This window comes from Pararge aegeria, chromosome Z (assembly GCF_905163445.1).
Source record: "Pararge aegeria chromosome Z, ilParAegt1.1, whole genome shotgun sequence".
Classification (NCBI taxonomy): Eukaryota; Metazoa; Arthropoda; class Insecta; order Lepidoptera; family Nymphalidae; genus Pararge; species Pararge aegeria.
In genome coordinates this window covers 11052872-11075532 of record NC_053208.1, presented here as the reverse complement: position 1 = coordinate 11075532, position 22661 = coordinate 11052872, and the positions used below count along the sequence as shown (strand labels likewise).

Genomic DNA, 22661 nt, shown 5'->3' with positions numbered 1-22661 from the left:
TCCTAGTAACAAAGTCAGGTAAAATAAAATATTGCATTTCGCATCCTAAATTTCCTAACAATTATTTACATCCTTGGACCATTCATTACACTATCCAATATACGTACTGACTTGGCCTTTTCACATGGCATTACTGAATCGAAATCTGTTACCCATCAGTTTCTATTAAAACTATCAGTTTCTATTAGTAATCTTTTTAAATGCTAATTATTATTTATTTATTCATTACTAGCGTACCCAGCCCGCTTCGCCGGGCTGGATTTTGCTTTATTTTATTTAAACAATAAACTTACATCATTAAATTTTTAATTTAAGTCTCATAATATATTAAATCATTTATTTCTTCGAGCGGGTGAAGATCATTATCTACACCCATGTACACCCAACAATAGAATATCATCATAGTAAATAAAAGCTGTATTTGACAGTTTCACAGTTCAAAAATAGGAGTGCTCCAATAATCACCAAACTTTACAGGATTATTCGCCAGGTCAATCCGGAGATTCCCTGAAAATTCCATTGAAATCGGTCCAGCCATTTCGGAGCCTATACGGAATATACCCACACACTTTCTCTTTTATATATATAGATAGATAGAAGATAGATAATAGAAACGAATGGGATTTATTTCTTAGTTCAAGTAGTAAAAATTCTGTTTTGTTTAAATTACACGCCAAATCAGCACATTCTTGATTCTGGGCATTCTCTATAAGCAATTTTTGTATCAGTTTCGCTTGAATTGGTTTTACAATTGAGATGGGCTATTAAATTCGGTCCTTCAACAAATAGAAGATGATTAATAACTTCATATGAAAACGTCATATGAAAACGTCAATAATACATGTTTTCATAGTCGAAATAATTTACTAGTTCCGCTATAACAACTTTCAACAAAGACAGACTTAATTATTTTTATGTAGGTATAAGAGTTCTATTTAAACTAGGGAGAATCCAGCGCTGAATTTAGAGCGATTCGTGCAGGCACGTGAATCCTAATTACGAAGACGCAGTTTCACTATTGATTATAAAATTCGAGATAAAAGATATAATTATCATAGCGAAATCCTTAAACTTTTGTACTATTACTAATTGAAACTTTGACCATTAAAAGTACTAGATAAGCATTGAAAACGACCCGAAAAATAAAAGCACCAATCCTTTTATACTTATAGACCAGGTTCTATACTTAAGACGATAAGTTTATTTTGGAATTAATAAAAATTATTCCTATTTTACGAATTTTTAAAATGTCTCCGATGGCATAAGATCTTACGCGTAAATATTTTGCACGTAAATATTTTGCAGTCTCTAGTAATCTTTATTTCCCAGTTTTAAGGCTGTATCTATAATAATAGTTTTCTACATTTCGTACTAACAGTCATAAATATTTATCTATCTGTTTTAAAAGATGGCTACTTATACGAGGAGTCCCTTTTATCAAATAAAGTACTATTATTGATCGAAGTATTAAAAACAAATATTTTGATCATCACAACTTGACACGAGTAGTGGATCGTCAAACTAAGAAACGGCGTTGTTTAGTGTTTGACTATATGAAGGATATTGTGGGAGAACAGCAGTCAAATGAAATCCAAAGAAAATGTTAATATTTTAATTTTGACATGAGCAAACAGCTTTAAAGGAATCGCAGTCGCTCGATTTATTAATAACGTCTTATTGTTATAATCAACCTACCAAAACCCTTTAATGCAGAGAAAAATAAGGACATATTGTTTTGACATCCCATATTTTATCGTGTACCCATCATATTGTCTTCGCCTATCGGATGAAATTAACGGTCTATAACTTTATTTTAGTCAGAAATTAGCACTTTACTACATTTTCATCTGGATGTTATCTAAATAAGACAATCGCGCTAAAATTTGAAATGTTGTGGCAGTATAAAAAAAATCCTCTACAGTTTTCTCTCTGTAGAGCATGGTGCGGAAGTTGCATGCCTCTCATTATCTTACCTCCTTTGCTCTCTTTCTCTCCAACACTGAACAAGCAAAGTAGTAGGCTGCTTTTCTCTCACTCTCACAAGCAAAGTAATAGTAGATCGTTTTGCTCTTACTCTCTCACTCTCTCACGCACTTGTGGCACCATGTTACAGCTAAAATCTACATTTTCTACACACGTAGAACGGTAACTAGCCGCGGCCAAAGCAACCAAACCTGAGCCAACTAAGAAATTACGAATTCCCCAATTGACTCTAGCCGGGAGTCGGACCAGCGACCTCCCACTCAGGCACTAGGGCCACAAGCGCTCACCGTTGCGCCAGGGAGGTAAGATACTATAATAAAATAACTAAATACTTAGGAATTAAGTTTCTAATCGGAATTATCTTGCATTAGAGGCTGCATATCTTCTCTTCGTTTCTCACGATTTGTAAGTCCATCCAACACGCCGATATCCGATAAACTGCAATAAAAGTTTTCTTGACTTAGTTCCGCAAAAAATAGACGATCAAGAACTAGAGGAATTAAAAATACCAATAATTAAAAAATTACACGAGATACACGCGAATTGAAAAAAAAAAACGGTCATTGAAATAATGTAACGAATAGTAACACTGATTATAGTCAAAAAAGCAAACATACACAGAAACAGTAGAAAGTACATAAGTGCAGAGTCATGTAAGAAACTGACTCTTAGGGCTACGACTTAGATGACTACGCCAAGGCGAAGGCGAAGGCGAAAAAGGGCGGCGGATGTAGCCAGTGCAGGGAGATGCTACTTGCTGGCAGTAACAGTGTGAGCTGTATAGCCCGGTTTCAGAGGTGTGGATTTAGCCGAAGAATATGTGCGACGCCGATAGGCTGCCGTTAGGGTGGAACTTCGCCGGTATCCGAACACTAGGGCAACGCCGCCTGCACTACTACAGTTTCATGGATCTGGCACGTACAAGCCCCGTGTATTTCTCTCAGTTCCTCTTTCGCTGCGACCAAAGCAAGGTCTGCTAACGGTGCGGTGCGGAGTGTCATATCTACATGTGGCGTGTGTCATACTTTGTTCCATCTCATTCTTTCGGGGGCACGGGTGACAACAATTGGTGGCGATTGTGTTTGCGAGCTCAGAGTCACTCAGCGGGCGATCGAGAGAGGTATGCTCGGAGCATCTCTACGAGATCAAATCAGATATGTGGAGATCCGTAGAAGAACCAGAGTTACCGACATAGCTCAAAAAGTCGCGAAGCTGAAGTGGCAATGGGCGGGGCACATAGTTCGGAGGAGGGATGGACGTTGGGGTCCGAAAGTGCTGGAATGGCAGCCCCGCACTGGTAAACGCAGCTTTGGTCGACCCCCGACGAGGTGGACGGACGACATTAAGCGCGTCGCAGGTAGCCGCTGGATTCAAGCGGCACAGAAACGTGGAATTTGGAACTCCCTACAAAAGACCTATGTCCAGCAGTGGACGTCTATCTGTTGATATGATGATGATGATGACTTTGCGAGCGGCTTTAGACACTCTCTCTCTGCTGCGAGAGAAGCCAGGGATATGCGGTGGCGAGATGGGGAGTACATCTTCGTCGGGGTACTTCTCACATAACGGCACACAAGTGGCAGAATGCGCTTTAAGGGCGCCGCGAGGGCGGGTGTCATTTCTTGACGAAAATCTCTGTCAGGCGTTGATTTTTAATTATTTACATTTTCAGCAGCGGGGTAGTTTGGTCTAACATCGCCTCCTATTATTAGACCGTTTAGAAAGCTTAGGAGTGGGAGTGCAGGTGGCTGAAACCAGGTTGAGTTTTCTCGCACAAGAATTGTTAAGATGTAATAAATAGGAGGCGCTAATATGCGCACCTCCAAACATCCCTGTAGACACCAATTCGGTCCGATCAGCGCTTAGTTGCGTCAAATTGCATGCGCCCGCGCTTCTTTGGCGCCCCACCAAGAACGCAGGTGGCTGGGTTTTAGTGTTTATTCTAGCTATATCTCAGCTAACGAGTCAAACAAACTTACCCATGAATTTTCACAGATAAGCGTTTTCCGAAAAATACTAACAAAAAAACTAATCATCATCATATCGACCCATTATCAGCCCATTATAACAGGTCACGGGTCTTCGCCCACAATGAGAAGAGGTTAAGGCCACGTAGTCCACTACGCTGGCCCAGTGCGGATTCGTGGAAACAAATACTTCAGCTTTATTATTAGCATAGATTAACTTACACTTTTGCTTCGTGGTCGTCCATTTGTAGAGGAGTGAAGTAGGGATTGGCCGCCGCCGGTCGGAATTTATAGCCGGTCATCACGAAGAACACGAGAGTGGCCATTTCCCGGAACATCTCATCGACCCATGTGTATTGAAACGGCACTGTGTTCTAAATTGGAAAACAAAAATGCTAGGGTGAGATCAAAAGAAATACCAATCAAGTTTAATATCATCTGCTCAACAAATGAACAACAAAAAAAAAAACTTTTATGCTTTTCTTTGTCGAGACAAAAAGTGCGTCATTGCTGTCACATAAATAGGAAAGATTATCACATATTATGAAAATCGATTGTTGACGTGCTAAGCTGTAAGGAAAACTTAAAATATTTAATAATACTTAATAACAATGATTTTTAAGAAAGACTTAAAAATCATTGTTACGGCAGGGTTATTACGTATCTTGCGACAAGTTTGCGACAGGCGTAAATCTTGCAATCACTGCTGTCTAAAGTCACTTACTTACTCCATACAATAAATAAACAGAAGTGACGTTAATAATAAAAATTTACGACTGTCGCAATCCTGTCGCGAGATATGTAATAGCCCTGCCGTACTGTTTACAGCTGATAAGTAGCTGGTATCATTTTACGTACTTGATTTTTTTGTATAACTAAGTTTGTAGCACAGTTAGGGTAAAGTATAAACGCCACTCACTCTCAAACTTATTGAAAAGCGAAGCAGGTTGCTACTATTACCATTTTTGGGAGAGCATTTAATCCAGCTCGGCTAGCATGGCCAGGGACATTTTTCTTCGAGGGGAAAGGACAAAATGGTATCCTATACCAATGCTTTATATACTCTGTAAAATGCTCACAAGTATAGAAATAATATCCAAATAAGATACTATATATTTTAATTTTGGGGTCCTGCCTTTTAAATAGGAGGTAAAATGGAGTGGTTTACTGCGGATTATTGAAGAGGGAAAAAAATCTCATACTTGGTTTTGTCAAATAAGGTTCTTGTGTTATGAATGAGCGTCGGTCAACAAATGTTGTGAAATAGCTGCCAAAAATGGAGCTGCAGTTTAAGTAAGTTTGTTATATTTTATTTATTTTGAATATTGTAATACTTTTATGCATGGTTACTTGATACCGATCATTTCATTTACTAGTTAATAAAATTAAGCATTGTGTTTTATTTTATTGTGTAAATACTCTAGACCTAGTAAATAACTATTTCTACAAATGCTAACGATTATATTCCTAGGTAATTAGATAGAAAATCCTCGATTCGATTTTGATAAATGATTCATCGCGTTTGTTGCGCTTTGCAAAATCCGTATCGGCCCCATGGCTCGCGCATGCTCGCGCACTTACGCAGTGAGGTATGGCTAGTTCTATCGAACTAGTTAGTTATCGCAGGGGGCATATTCTAGTGTTGGCTTTTATTTTTTATTAGTTTTATTACTTTTTTTGCGTTTTACTTTAGGTTAGGCTCTAGCTTCTAACAATAGTTTATTTTCTCTACAGTAAGTAGTAAGTCCTGCGACTGCAATCTCACCTACTAAGCTGACCTGCTAGGGGTATGGCAGGTTTTTGCAGGGTAACGGTAGGGTACTAACGAGGCATTATAGCCTCTATAAACAGAAAAGGACCTAAAAACATTGGTAGACAGGGTTAACGAGTGCAGTGAGAAGGCGGGTTTGTAAATGAATATGAGCAAGACAAAGGTTCTGGTGGCATCAGGTAAAAAATCGAATGCCAATCATTAGATGGAAAGTCAACACTCTAAAACGAACAATGGGACAGTGGATAAGAAACTCAGATTGAAATCGCCAGCCCAAGTCTTGAAAGGATAGAGAAGGTTTTGTGCAGCCGTAGAACTGTCCATAGAACTCAGAGTAAGAATATTCCACTACTATATCTGGCCGGTAGTTTTATATGCTAGTAAAGCTTTGTCTCTAAAAGCTAACACTCCAGAAACGTCTCGAAGCTTTTGGGATGTGGTGGTCCACATAATGCACTGCATTCGCTGGATACATAAATACAGAAAGCTTCTAACGTGAGAGTACTCCAGGGCGTCGCCAGAAACCGGGAGTTACTGCAAACCATCAAGAAAAAATTCGTATACCTGGGAATAATATAAATAAAAGCTGAATATCTATCGACGCGTTAAAGCAAAAAAGAAGTCCGTGCTGCGTAACATCCGTGAATGGATCAATATCGATAGCTCGGAATAAAGCGGTCTCGGCGCAAGACCGCGAGACATTCGACACTAGGCACAAGCAGAAGAGAAGAAGAAGAACAACTACAGGTCAAAGTGGCCTGTTCAGTGCGTATGAGATACAAAAAAAACTTGTTGTTTACCTCTAAGATGGTAACTATGAATCTCGTGAAGTATATGTAGCAGAGGATCATGATGTAGAAGTGCCGGAACAACTTCAGCTTCCGCAGATTGACAGCAGCCTTGCCATCGGTTGTTGAAGAATCTTCCAAGTGATGGATGGACCTATAAACGATCAAGATAATAATTAGTAATACATAATTCAAATTGTATCAGAGCCTTGTAAGTAAGCAAGGGAGGGCATGATGAGAAAGAAAACGAAAATCCTTTTTTAAACACTTGGATTTTACCGTTCTTATTTACGTCTTAAAGATTTGTTTCACGTCGTTTAATTTTAAACATCAGTGATGAATCATTAGCTAATCATACGATCTTAATTATCCTTAGCAAGTTAAGGAAGGTCATTCATGTAAATGAGAAACAGGAAAGGTTCATATATAGACCCCTGAGAGACACTTAATTTTACAAATGACCCGTTAGACAGCTTTCCATTAACGTTATTTTTTTAAATTCTATCGTTTAGATAGAAAATCATTAAATCTAGAATTATGCCCCCAATTCCATAGTGGTGTAATTTTCTGATTAATGTCTCATGTTGAACACAATCAAATGTCTTGGAAATATCACAGAAGACGCCAAGTGCGACTCGTGACTCGTTCCAAGCTTCAAATATATTATGTATTACCTCAACACCAGCTTAGGTTGTTGAGCGACTCTTTGTAAAACCGGAAAAATATATAATAACATAGCTAAACAAAACGACGATGGTGGTTTCAGAATGCTGATGGGCTTACCGCGTTATTACAGCGCATCTGAAATGTTCGCGAGAGCTCAGACTGATGACTATTTGGCCATCAGAAGCAGTGGCGTGCATTGCATATATGCAAATAAGCAGTTCATACCCTACCCTCACGGTCTTACAGTGTCTTCAGATAGAACCGTTAAAGTTTTGTAATAAAAAAAAAACAGTAAGTAAAAAATATATGAAAGCGTCATCTAGTAATGAGCAGCCACACTTTTAGGTCAATCGTCACTAGACAGGCGTATAGCGTACAAAATAAAATCTTCTACTTCGTATTTTAATTTTTAACCGTGAACGCTAAACATTTACCTTTTTAAACACATAAAAATACCTACATTATTATTTAAATGTCATATTATCGATTGCAGGGTAAATCAATCATTATGAAGCTTGCTTTCAATCATTATCGCTGGGAGCACTTACCATACAACGGGGAACATTATGGCGCCGCAGCAAAGCATGTCGACAAGTATGAACAGGATCCTCCACGTGTTGTGTTCAGCCGCGCCTTCCTCGCTCTCCGCAATAATGATCTCGGCCACGTTAGCTACCACCTACGGAGAGATACATCATCGATCATCATCATCATCTATTCCGATCTGATGGCCAATCATCTTCGTGGATTTGTAATTCACTAGAGGAAACTGACGTTTACGATGTTGTCAGATTTTAATGGAATGTAAATAGTGATGTGACAAAAAGAGATATATGAATCACTCAAATGAATTTGACGGCCGAGTGGCGCAGTGGGCAGCGACCCTGCTTTCTGAGTCTCGTGGGTTCGATTCCCACTAGGAAATGTTTGTGTGATGAACATGAATGTTTTTGAGTGTCTGGGTGTTTATTTGTATATCATAAGTATTTATGTATATTATTTATTAAAATATTCATCTTATTACTCATAACACAAGCTACGCTTACTTTGGGGCTCGATGGCGATTTGCGCATTGTCGGAGTAAATTTATTTATTAATGAGTAAGTGAGAACTCATTTATTATTTTTAGTACTAATACTTAAAAGAATAAATGATTCATATGATGTGTGCCTCTGAACACATTTTTAAACAAAAATACCCTTATTTCAATGAATGTTTAATAAATACCTATTGACGCCTAACTATAAACTTATAAGTAGAATTATTATTAATATTAAGTATGTTCATTAGCTTTGTGCAAGTGAGTTGAATCACTGCTAAAGTGGAATATCACTATTACAATAAATGTGGCAACATTGTTTTGAAACTGCCAGTAGCAAATGTCACTTTACTCCAGTGAATTAAAAATCCGATACATCAAGCGGGACACCAGTACCCTTTGTACGCATTATAACGCAAAACTATTGCAACTACCACACCCTAATTCGCTGGAGACAACGCACATACATTAACTATTCTAGAGTACTAAACTTATTGACAAAAAATATATATAAACACTCAATAGAACATGTGCATCCTTGTGCGAGACACTCCTTCCCTTTTCTGAGACACAAATGCTTCAGCCTTCTTGGAAAATATATAGTTCAACCTGAGGATTCAAATTTTCTTATAAGCAAACTGCAGCTATTTCTGGAGGTAGGTGTAGACGGCGGCTCACGATAAATCACAACCGGTCGACGTGTTACAGGAAAATGAGGCGAAAAAAATAAAAGAAGAAAGAAAGGCGTACAGTACCTTCTAATGTGTTTTTCAATTTTTAATTTTTTTTCCGAACTTGATGTGTACAATTTTTTTATGTTTATAGACGAGCGCTTGACTGCAATCACACCTAATGGTAAGCGATAATGCAGCCTAAGGTGGAGCGCGCTTGCCTAGAAGATGCCTATTCACTCTTAATTTGAAGGTACTCATATTGTAGGCACTGGGGAAAATGGAAGCTGGAAGGGCATTCCAGATCCTAACGGTGCGGATCAGAAACGAAGATGCGAAGCGCTTCGTACGCTCCTCGGTACAAATAAAGAGTATAAATAAATAAAATAATCCTAAAGCCTCATTCAAGAGAAGAACTGTGCCCTATAATGGGCAGATAATGGTTTAATAATTGTTATAATGACAACACAATTTTTTTTTCGAAAGATAAATTGATATTCGATTTTTGCTAAGCATAGAATAAAATAATGTGCATCAAAATGAGGCCATAGACAATGATATAAAAAAAAAATCACTAACCTATTTAAAAAAAAAGTTGAGTAAATATCGACGAAATAACTAATTACGGTAAACTCTATTATCATTGGCATGTAGGCTATTAACAAACTCCTCCAATTCCGAATTGTTTCATAAAACGGCTTAGTATGCGCTATGTAATATAATTAAATTGAAAAGGAATGCAACTTAATTATCTAAACTATAACTATAACCTTACTTTAAAAAAAAACTTACCTGCAATGGTATAACAATCATAAATATCTTCTTATCTCTGTCAGCGAGGATGTGTTTGATGAAGTTCCAACCGGTGCCAACCAACACGATTGTAACAAACAATACTGCGCCTTTTAGCCTGAAATTTAAATGTATATATATATAAAAGAGAAAGTGTGTGGGTATGTTCCGTATAGGCTCCGAAACTTTCAGGCAATCTCCGGATTAACCTGGCGAGTATTCCTGTAAAGTTTGGTGACGATCGGAGCACTCCTATTTTTGAACTGTCAAATACATCTTTTATTTACTATGATGATATTCTATTGTTGGGTGTACATGGATGGGTGTAGATAATGATCTTCACCCGGTCGAGAAGAGAATGAATACAGAGAGAAATAAATGATATAATATATTATGAGACTTAAATTAAAAATTTCATGATGTAAGTTTATTGTTTCAATAACATAAAGGAAAATCTAGCCCGGCGAAACGGGCTGGATACGCTAGCAACTTCTAAATAGATAAATGCCGTTTGGTGATTGCAGTTCAGAATACAGTTGCCACCGCCCATTTTTTTCCCGCGGGTGTCGTACGAGGCGACTAAGGGAATATAACGGAGATCGGTCAGCAGCGACCTCTGTTCTAATACCTAATAGCATGTACTGCAATCACCGCATTGGGAGAGGCCGTTAGTCCAGCAGTGAACCGTTATAGACTATTGATGAAATAGATAAAATGAATTAAATTCATTTACATAAATTCATTTTTTTTTTTTTTATGTGAAACGGCGCCTTAAAATAGAAAAAGTCGCTGTTTTACTAGTAAAGTTCAGGATTTGTTAATGATTTTATTTTGTTATAAAAAGTAATGATAATAATAACAATAGGCATTAGACTACGTTTGAAAAACTGCCCTAGGATGTTCTAAATTATATCTATTAAACCGAATTCGGCGTTTCCCAGTCATGGCGGCTCGCGAAATTGCTAAATTTAGAAAAATCTAGCAATTTCGCATCGAATATACTCAAATAAAAATACATTTTTCATAATACACGTATATCATTAGTGATAGAGATAAATAAATTAGTTTTAGCGATTCTTTTTTCCTGCCATGATGGCAGGAGACCTATTCTATGTTTAGAATTTACCAATTATTTGTTTACGGATTTGACGGTTTGTGAATTCTACGATTTTTCTTTCTGTATAATATAATATTTTGAAAGCAGATTATGGGGATGTATTCAAAGGATCACCAAATGTTTTGTTTTTCAAATATCATTTTAAAATTAATTATTTTACCAAATAATTATTTATCAAAGTTCGCAATTTTACAAAATAGTAGATAACAAACTATTGTTTGATAAGCACGTGGCTGTTATTTTCATTTAGGTAAAATCATTTACAGGTAAATATATAAAAAAATATTACGAGCAGACCCCTCCAACATAATAAAAGTTTTCTATTTCATTTGGAGATTAGAAGGGGGTCTGGTCTATAAGAGGACGGCAAGGTCTTACAGAGTCGCGAGCTCACTTCGCTTGCTCTTGCACCCAGACTTCTCTGTGACTGTTTTAACGAAACCTTCACCCAGAAAAAATAAACCTTGAACAAATCTAAACTTAAAGTGTGTATTAATTCGTTTAAAAACAGTTAATTTAAAAAAAAATGTTGTTTTACTAATTATCACAATCAAGAAATCAATTGTTTGTCAAATAATATTTTACTACTTTATCACAATTTGTCTAGTAATTTGTTTTGTCAAGTGAATTATTTGCGGAACCAGAAGTTTTATAATGATTCATAATTTTGCTAAACGTTTTTTTGCGGAATGACACTTTGTGATTTGTTTTCGGTGAATTGATTGATCAAAAATCTTAATACTTACAAATGCGTGATGTAATAGAGTATAGCCCACGCGGTGACGTGCTCCCCTTTAGTCTGTATGAAGTGGTAGTTGATTCCGTGGAAGGCTAGCGAGATCGCCTTCAAATACACCAGCACGCACATAATGTGGTGGATCTTGTACACTTTATGTACACTGAATTTGATCATTGACGTCCAGAAGAAGGCGCTCACGAAAAACAGCAACGACATCATACTGTAAATCGCTGGTAGGGGAATCTCGCCTGCCGATAGGAAACTGTTTTTGTTGCTTTCGAAGATTTCAATCTGGAAGGTAATATAAAACATTATTGGCCACAATTTTAACTATCCAGAGTTATTACAGTTGACCCCCGGCACCTGTCTAATCCGGCAACCCCTTTGATCCGACGAATCTGTTATAATTGAATATTTTTTCGACAATCTTGGCTAATATAGATAATGCACTATTGATCTTTGTTCAATTATAACTAGTGTCCGTGAAAATTGAGAATTCGCTCAGAAACTGAGTCTATTTTCATTAGATGGCTCGTGAATAAGCTAATATGTTTATGGTTAAATATAAATATAAGTTTACTACGACAATACACACATTGTCATCTAACCACAAAGTAAGCGTAGCTTGTGTTATATATAGGTACTAAGCTAGGTAGCTAAATATTTTTCTGAATATAATACATATAAATACTTATAATATACAGACAAATACAGACACTGAAAAGCATTCATGTTCATCACACAATTTTTTTTCCAGTTGTGGGGATCGAACCAACGGCTTTGGGCACAGAAAACAGGGTCGCTGCCCACTGAGCCAACCGGCTGTCGTCCGAGAAATCAATAAAAGTGGAAAAGTATCTTATTTAAGTAAAGAGTTACAATGACAGAAAACCATCAGTAATTAAGGCATGTTATTACATAAAACTTTACAGCCTGCATAGTACATTTTTGATTCTTTATTTGATATCTTAAAAAAGGCGGAATTCTCATCTCGATGCAATGGGGAAGATTAATAAATTGACCTTTATTTTATCTCACTTAGAAAAATGTCTTGCAATTATTTCTGATAATGGAACAAGACATGACGAAGTTGTTTTAACATAAGGTAATGTGCATTAAAAAAAACTTTACATGTTGATAATGCAACACAACGTTATTATATCACTTGTTTGGACCGAGAACGACTCACTTTATTACATCTGTAATTAAAACCATAGTTATGACATTTATGCATAACTTGCGTTGTAACAATAAATAATATGAATTAATAAATGAAACGATGTGTTTAAAGAAAGACTCTAAGTGAAAATAAATAATGCCGCGAATTTAATGAATCGAATTCGATTTAATATAAAACCAACGAGATTCGCGTAAGTATGATCATATTTTCTAATTTCCGTTCAGAATTAGGGTGGCTCAACATTATGCTTCGCCGGAATGCTCACGTTCTTGCAAGCCTTAAACGTATTTTAAACGACCAGTTATCCCCCCATAACTTGCAAGAGCGGTTTAAGTTAGGTTAGGTTACACATTTCCGACCCGTCACGATCTAGAGTGTAACCGCTCCGGGTTACACTCTAGATCGTGACGGGTCGGAAATGTGTGATGATGGGATCGGAATTGGGTATTAGCTCGACTTCACTTTCCAACCGAGTTCGAATCCCAGCAAACACCTCTAACTTTTCTAGTAATTAAAATATCACTTGCTACAGCGGTGAAGTAAAACATCGTGAGGAAACCTGCATGTCGAAGAGTTCTCCATACTACATTCTCAAAGGTGTGTGGAGTCAACCAATCCGCACTGAGCCAGCGTGGTGGACTACGGCCTTAACCCATTCACATTGTGGGTGAAGACCCAAGCTCTGTAGTGGGCCGGTAATATGTTGATGGGATGATGATGATGATACACAAAAAGTAAACACTTAGTACCAATTTTTTTTATAACTTCCTGGCGACATTGAGAATTCTTGTCCGAAAAAGCCAATACTACTCATTTTTTTCAACGCGGAAATCGGATATCGTGATCTGTAGTCAAACATGATTGACCAACCATAAAAAAACAGATTATACAAAAGTAAAGCTTACCACTGCATTAGTAGGTACGGTCGGACCGCTACCTTGCGGGCAATAATGAAAGTAGAGATTGTAGAGGCCCATTTCTTGCTCGGATGCCACATACATAGCGAACTGTAATAAGATAAATTCAACAATAATTAAACTGATCGAAGAATACACAGTTAATTCACTAGACATTGTAATTCGCAATGTTTTGACTTCTTGTTTAGCATGTCATGTCAAATTGTTTTTAAAATTTTTTTTTTTCTTGTTTTACCAGTTTAGCCCTTGAACGCGATCTCACCTAATGGCAGCGGACTGTTAGAGGTATGACAGTTATGTTTAACCCAAACACCCCTATGGTTTCTACAGAGCATCGTCCCGGAACTCTAATTCACTTGGCGCCAAGACTTTGTTTTATGTAGCCACTGCCGAAGCCAGTAGATCAGACCCGAGAAAATTTAAAATTTTAATTGTAAAATCCAAACTGCCCCCGTCAGGAATCAAACCCGGAATCTGTGACTTATAAGAACACAGCGCTCACCGCTATAGAGGTTGTGAACGTATATAATGTACGCACCTTTGACTAATATCACTAGACAACACATTTAATTCCTACTCTTTTTATTTGTTATTAATATTGTTACAATGAGCTTCTAGTGTATCATATCAATACATTAAATATAAATTGAAACCTAGGAAACGCTTAAATCGGATGCCTAAAGATTTAGGTGATGCGTAGAGAAAAAAATCCGATCCACTAACTCTTATATGATGCCTAAATTCGGCGCCATCTAAAGTTACGACACCGATTCGGCAGTGCATAATGTTTAGGGATGAGTTCCCTAAACATTATGCACTGCCGAACCTAAACTGACAGTTGACAGATGAAAAATATTAAATTGTGATTTTTTTTAATAACCTTCATACAATCCATGCGAAAAATGAAAAATATAATACAAACACAAAATACCACAGCTTGTGACAAGAATCATAGTCAAGTGAGGTTATATGAGTTACCTAGTGAAAACAAAGGTGAAATATGCCTCGGAATCTTCTTTTATTAGGCGTTATTTATTCATTGCCAGTGAAAACGGGCACAAGAGTTTCTACTCTCCTCAGCTACTTCTCAGTTAATGATTATTACTGGAAGATTGTAGTAGATTTAGTAGTAGTAGCTTCTTTACTGTCATAATTGACAGACGAAATAGATGGCCCACCTATATAATAGATTGTATGTGGGAAACCATCGTCTAAACAGAGAAATACTTCGCAGGGCATGCGTTAACACGTCCTACTAAGCGCTGTCCTGAGTACGTCATACATCATCTCGGACGGCCGATTGACGCAGTGGGCAGCGACCCTGCTTTCCAAGGCCGTGGGTTCGATTCCAACAACTGGACAATGTTTGTGTGATGAACATGAATGTTTTTCAGTGGCTGGGTATTTATAAATAAATAAATAAATATACTACGACGATACACACATCGCCATCTAGCCCCAAAGTAAGCGTAGCTTGTGTTATATTTTTTTATGAATATAATAAACATAAATACTTATAATATACAGATACAAATATATATATTATACGTATTAATGTATATTATTCATAAAAATTATTCATCAGTTATCTTAGTATCCATAACACAAGCTACGCTTACTTTGGGGCTAGATGGCGATGTGTGTATTGTCGTATTATATTTATTTATCAACCTGAGGCGTTGATCTTAAGCCTCATGTATATAACTTAAGCCTCAATAACTCTGGTAACCACGCCATTCAGACGGGAACACAGCAGCTACTTGGCGGAAGAATAGGAATGGCAGTAGCAATGCCCCAGACGAGCCCTGTTAACGGTAAGCTACTACTACTAAAATCCTTCTCCTACTCCGTCAAGAAAATAGTTATTGCACAATTAAGTTCAATATGCCATGTTTAGATTTTCGATAATCAATCTAGATTAGTAACCTCGGACGTAATAGACAGAGGCAGAGAGTAGGTTAACGCCAATTAAGTCATTAAATATCATTAATAAACAATAATTAACACTTATATTTCAAGATGTGTTTTATACTCACACTTGTATTGTAATAATCGAAGTTATTGCGCGTCTCTTTTGTGATTCGAATTACGGCATCGGAGCACCGATTTTGCGCCACTTCACTCACATTTTCTGCAACTAAAAGTAAGAAAACGGTTCTAGACACAATAACAATAACTCATTTATTTATTCCGAACGAATCCACAACAATTTATCGAAGTTAGTAATTAGATTTTGGGGTAAATGAATCGAAAATCTTCAGTTGACAGTTTAGTAGTGCTATCCTTATACGCCGAAATGATTACAAAAAGGATAGAACTAATAAATTCATATTCCACCTGAATGTTTTTAATTAATATATTCACGAATAGCTTCCCCATCTTATTCACGCGGGTGTCGTACGATGTGACTAAGAGAATATAACGGAGAAAGGGCTGCAGCGTCCTCAGTGCTACTACTACTGCGATCGCCAACCCGTAGTCCCGCACTAGTGCTAAAGGCTATTGACTAAGTTATAACTTATGCATTTTGACGCGTACGCTTGTAAGAAGCTTGTCTTTGGTAGATATTAATACTAAATATCGTAGCAGAAATCCCAAAACCAGGAAAACTTTTAGTCTTAACGTATACAAAAACAACCCTTCTTTCTACAATCCTGTGTTTATTATGTGCCGCCTTTATAACGAGTTGGTTTTCTCCTGCGATCTTGACATCTTTAATCATAAATCTGTTTCTGGAATTAAATCTCTGCTCAGTTTTAGCACTATGCTTGACAAATGTGAAAAATAAAATATTTTTTCATAATTTAACTCGATACTATGTTCTTTTATATAATATGTAAATAGTTTTTTTTTTTGTAAGAAAATATCCGAGAATGTTACGTCTGTCACATATATTGGCTGCATTCATACACGCATGTGGTGGTTAATAGCTAGTTTTATTTTTATTGGTTGTTGTGCTTATGTTAGAAAGAAGAAGGCTCAGAGTCACTCAGCGGGCGATGGAGAGAGCTATTGTCGGAGTATCTCTACGTGATAAAATCAGAAATGTGGAGATCCGTAGAAGAACCAGAGTTACCGACATAGCTCAACGAATCGACCTGCTGAAGTGGCAATGGGCGGGGCACATAGTTCGGAGGAGGGATGGACGTTGGGTCCCAAGGTGCTGGAATGGCAGCCCCGCACTGGTAATCGCAGCGTTGGTCGACTCCCGTCGAGGTGGACGGACGACATTAGGCGCTTCGCAGGTAGCCGCTGGATTCAAGCGGCACAATACCGTGGAATTTGGAACTCCCTACAAAAGACCTATGTCCAGCCGTGGACGTCTGTCGGTTGATTTGAAGATGATGATGGTGCTTATTTTTATTTTTGTCATGATCTGTTTTGTGTGTTAAATAAATATGAAAAAAAGAGACGTCGTAGACCCAACAGGGGCATGTTCGACCAGAAGGTGGTCGATGAATATAAGCTGTTTTCTGAAATCCAGCAGAAGATGTAGGGCATGCAACCCACAAGACAAGCAAGACATTACTTCTGCTTTATCCTCCTCTGGGGCATTTATATGACTAGCTTTTATTGAAAGCGTCTTACCTTCTGCAGAAGTTCCAAATGTATTTAACTGGGAATTCGAATTCATTTTGGCCTTTGGTATCATAGACTTATCCTGGTACAGGTGTAGCGCTAAAATTTCTCCTTCGCATGTGATGTTCATTCTGTAAAAGCAATATTAATTATCACTATGCTGGAATAAGAAGCAGTATAAAAAATAATTAAGGATACAATGAGGATATAATAATAATAATACATGGAACGGCACTATATACCATAGTGCCATTCACTTCATACATAACGAAAAAAAATGGCATATATTTAAAATATTAATTTTACAAAATTATTGTAAAATTAATATTGTGAATTAAAAAAAGTTAAATTATTTTTGCTTCAAAGTATTATTGTACATACAAATTTAAAAACCAAAATTGTATGTATTAATGTAACATACTATGTAATCAAACATGCGACAGTCCGCCCAGAATCTTGTTGCGCGTCGATTAATAATGTAATAAAAATAATTTATAATTTCACCTTTTCATAAAGAAAATATAACACAGTGAAAAGAGTTCGCAATACTTTATACATAAAATTTAACATTCGAATCCAGATACAATGTATTAGTACAGATGTAAATAAATCATCAAACAGAAATGAGCGGAAAGAGACACTTGTACAAACATTGAAATCCAAGTAAATAATCACAATGCTAGCCTACTTGTATCAATAAGAGCTGGCAAGACTATCATGTTTTTCTTTGAAATTTCTTTTGTTCATCATCAGTCCTTTTCATGTCCAATCGTTTTATTTGTCCAAATTCAGGAAGCTAAATTTTTGTTTATTATCCACTACGCCAAGTAATGAATTTTATATGCAAAATTTTGCTACTTTGGGTGACATTATTGCAATTTTCTAAGGATCTCAAATTTTTTAAATAAATTATAGCATAGTTTACTTCGTGATAGTTTAGCTTTCTTTAGGCGAAAAAATGTTTAAAACCAAAAAAATCTTTAGAGACTCACTTTGTAGATAGAGTATTTTTTGTTTCTTCTAATAGTTTTATAAAACACTAGTTGGGTTTTAAACCTGTACGCCAGTGAATAATCAAATCAAGTGGAAAAGTTGTACACTTCCAAAGAAATAACTATATAAATTAAAAATTTAAAATCCTCGACACCTAATAAAAAATAGAATCTAGTATTCTGCTAGTCTAGCCCTTTAGTCGTTGTAAAAAAATGTAATTCGCCATTTTGTGATGGCAGCCAACTTGGAATTTAAATTCGTCAAAATGAATGGTATCCTACTACCAAGCCACTTACCACCCATATTGAGGGAGTTGTGAAAAAATATGAAATGCCATTTTAGACCGACAAAACAAACAATCTGTTCATCCGTTCGGGAAATACGATGCCACTGATAGACACACACTCACTTACTCACAAACTTAACACTTAGGCACGTCAAACTTACGAGTATAATGCCCCGTCGTTTTTGGGTTGGGGGTTTAAAATGGAATTAATTGTAAGCTGTCATGAGATAATGATAACAACACTAGGTACAATAATAAATTTCGCAATGTTGTTTCAAAAACCAGCTAAATTATTTTGAATTTATAAAACAACTATACTATAGGCTGTAGCTTGATGTTATATAACCTGTGTAGATTATTGCGTTCAAAAAATCGCTTTATATAGTAGTATTAGTAGCGACTCAAAAACATTGGAATAATTAATAAAATATTTCATTTCTTTTGAGAGAGCAATACACGCGCATAGCTTTAAAATATGCATTAGCTTGATTTGAAAAAGTACCCCTTTGGACAATTTTTTTAATATTGGACATATTAAAAAAAGTTTGTACATCTACTTATGTTAGACCCATAAGTAGATGTACAAACAATATAATTCATATATAGTTCATACATTCATACAAAGAAGGTTCATACATTCATTCGAAGTTTGGAAAGCAGATTCTGACAAGAAGAAGCTAGCAAGACACTCAGCAATTGATAAATATAAAAATATATTTATAAGCATAATGAATTTAAAATACCTTAGGGTATTAAAATCCATCTTCAGGAAAACTATTCCATGGTGTGTTCTGTTTTTCTGCACCCCTTTAAGTATGCATGTGTCAGAGTGTGCTTCCAAGTATGGGTTAATAGCATCATTTATTGTTCGATCAAGCGTAAATCCATACTGTAACAGAAATTAAGTTATGTTATATACTTCCTAAAGATAATACTTTGATCTGATAAAGCTAATACTGGCCAAATTTAGTTAACAATTAATATTAAACTAATGTAGAGAGAATGAGTAAGTTAATATAAAATAAGTGATCAAGATAATCAACATCTTCTAATAGTTAACTCACCTGCCTCTGTAATAGCATCGCTTAAACCAGTATTATTTTAATTATAAGCCTTATTTAAGTGAGAAAGTAAGAATTGCTTTAGAATTAAAAGCCTTATTTATACAAAAGCAAAGTCTATCAAATAAACTGACATTTTGAAATAATACTGCTTTAAATGATGGAAGGAGGCCCTCTGGTTGTTCAATGAATGAAGTTATAATATCTGTACCTCTCCATAGACTGGGCCTGATGGTAACATGAAATTAATCACATGCACATCGAGAATTCCCCCTTCGTAGAATCCAAACGTGGTGAGATCAACATAATGTCGCTCATCATCCTACAAAAAAGAAATGCAATTACAAATAGTCTACTCTGGATTACAGATATCTAATATATGAAGTGCAAATAAAACAAAATAGAACTGTAATTTCGAATCAATCAATTGACAAATTGATTGACATAAAATGTGCACGTTCACAGTTCTGTTTTGTTTTATTTTATAGGTTTACAAGGAAGCAGTGTAAGTTAATGAAATATATAACATCTAAAATGTTTATATGAAATAAAGTCTATAAAGATGAGTTTTTTTTACTATAGAGATGGAACATTGCAGTCAACATATTATTATAATTTACCAGGAATAAACATCAGTTTTTATAATAATAGAAACTAGTTGAGACCATTTCATCCAGTTTAAGCTAACAACACAAAAGAGTCCAGTCTTCTTTAAAATATAACATAATAATTATATCTGATATTTTAGATTTATATTTTAAGATTTGGTGGTTTTAGTTGTGTGTTTCATCATCATCATCTTTATGATGAACCCATTACACGCTACAGGGCTTTGAGATAGTTATGGAACACTCCCAACAATGCAATTTTCTAGTAATGTAATGTTTATTAATAAAAACATTAAAGTTGAGTCAAATCTTGCAAGTTAAACTCACTATTGAATAGATGTACAGAAGTTGCTACAGAATACCCAGCGTAAGCTTGTAATCTGCCCTACAGATAACTCAGAACTGTTGAGCCAAATATGCCTTGAAGTAGAAAGTTGTGCAAGGAATTTAGCTCTAAAAGTGAGAGTATAGATTGTTTTTAGAAACAAATAAAGCTAAACCCTTTAAAAAATTTTGTAGGAAGAAAGATCTTGTGTGACTTTTGGTTTGGACTATTACTATACGTAGAATCAAGTTTGTGTTAACCCAACACAATTTTTTTTTCAATCCCAGTTGCATGTACAAGAATGTACAATTTGGTTTGTAGTACTCATTTCAATAAAAATAAGTATCATTTATTTTGTGTTTAAACCTCACTTGGAATTTGTAAACAGCTATTATTTACAAATGCTACACAACCCAATGTGTTATTAATCTAATTTTTGTTTTGGCGGAAGAAATTGATTTATTTCAGCAACAGATCACAAGGTCCAAGGGTTCGACTCTTAGGTAGAGCCAAAAAGTAACAAGAATTTTGTTTTTCTATTATGATTCCAAGCATTTCCCCCACTGTCTAAACCCACCCCTTCAAAAGCACTTTAGGCCTAAAAATAATAGTCGTAGTCATGCCCGCCAACACGCTTTGTGATTGTATCTCATATTTCTTTTTCATATAACCACCGACACAGTATTAGAACGTGGCAAAAATGTAATAATTTGTGGTGGTGTGGGTAGTTTACAAAAATATTCCTGTAGGATAAAATTTATATTCTCATATTGCTTGATTATTTTAGGTTTCTCCGGCATGCATATCGATAAAATAACAACAATAATGGATATTAAAGAATTACCGTAAGAGGCAGCCTGTGGATTCTGCAAGTAACAGACGTAGCAACAACGAGGATCACGAGAGCTTTCGCCACAACAGCAGTCATATTTTATTACTTCTGTTTTACCAGTTTTAAAATAAACAAAATACACGCAACGCTTTGAACCTTCATAAAATCCACATATATTCAGAGTTTTTTAAAAACACAGCTTTCTGACCAGAGTGGTCATTGTAATTTCAGAATTCAAAGAGTTTAATAATATAGAGGATTACAGATAATTCATCATACAGATAGCAAAGAGAACATATGGGTAACAGTCATGAAGGTTAAGTAGGTATGGAGTGTGCAAATTTAATACCTATTTGAGTCAAAAGCCTACTTATCTCATTCCTGGTGTCTGATCTTTCTTTCTAAAAATGATGTACTTATGACGAATTTATATTTTTTTTGAGGTCCCATTCTACTATTTAAAAGATAGTAAAAGTTAAATCGATTGATTTATTATCGTATCGAATCGTATCTATCGTAACGAGATAAGCAATGTCAGGCATTGCCACGTTATAATTGCCTGCAGGTTATCTGTTTTCAGTTGTTACTTTATTAAACAAAAAATGTTTATGACATTGAGTTGGTAGGTATTTCGATATAAATACGACTCCATTATCGGTACACTCCAGTCCTACATGGACTCGAACGATGCAAAGATATATAACTATAGAAGATATATACCTCCCAGTGTCAGTCGTTTATCGCGTTTGGATGGGATTTCTATGGAGGGTAGAGGTAAGGAGAGTCATCTTATATGGGAGAAAAGTTGAAAAAGTGTCCAGTTGTTGCGCTAAATAACAGTTCAAAAATCCTCCACAATGGCGCTGGTGGATGCACAGGGTGTGGTATGAACGTAGCAATCGTAGATGAATTGAAGTATGCCGAGTTAAAAAATTTAATGTCATTATCGACTAAAGTAGTTAATTATTGAGAATTTCAACAACTTACGTTGTACAAAATATTGTGGTAAATATAACCTTACTTCCTTGTATCTCCATACTTCCTTGTTTATTTTTCAAGCCTGCTCTAACAATATTTATATTTGGTGCTTCTTTTAAGAGTTACCCTGATGCAAATGTGGCGCCATCCTAATTTAATAAATTTTGACGACACTTTTTCATATACACAGATGACTCTCCTTACCTCTACCCTCCATAGGGATTTCGTTAGGAATCAACCACAGATTAAAAACACGACTAGTTCAATTCGTTAAGTTAAAAATTAATATTATTTCACAAAAATATTTCGATTTCTGAAATAACTGTACGATTGCCTATTGTTTGAAAGGAACTGCCAGTCTGGTTTTTA

The 22661-nt window shown here is 35.9% G+C and overlaps 1 protein-coding gene across 1 annotated transcript; it reads right to left on the bottom strand.

Moving 5' to 3' along the window:
* Positions 1 to 1598: 1598 nt before the first annotated feature.
* On the bottom strand, positions 1599 to 21570 carry LOC120636329 (protein GPR107). Its single transcript, XM_039907759.1, has 12 exons — positions 21327 to 21570; positions 19761 to 19871; positions 19232 to 19377; positions 17219 to 17340; positions 15667 to 15767; positions 13619 to 13720; positions 11541 to 11824; positions 9678 to 9795; positions 7724 to 7854; positions 6522 to 6663; positions 4173 to 4324; positions 1599 to 2421 (listed from the first exon to the last, which is right to left on the bottom strand). Exons 1-12 carry the CDS (start codon positions 21408 to 21410, stop codon positions 2331 to 2333), a joined length of 1584 nt encoding a protein of 527 aa, XP_039763693.1. The 5' UTR covers positions 21411 to 21570; the 3' UTR covers positions 1599 to 2330.
* Positions 21571 to 22661: the final 1091 nt, after the last annotated feature.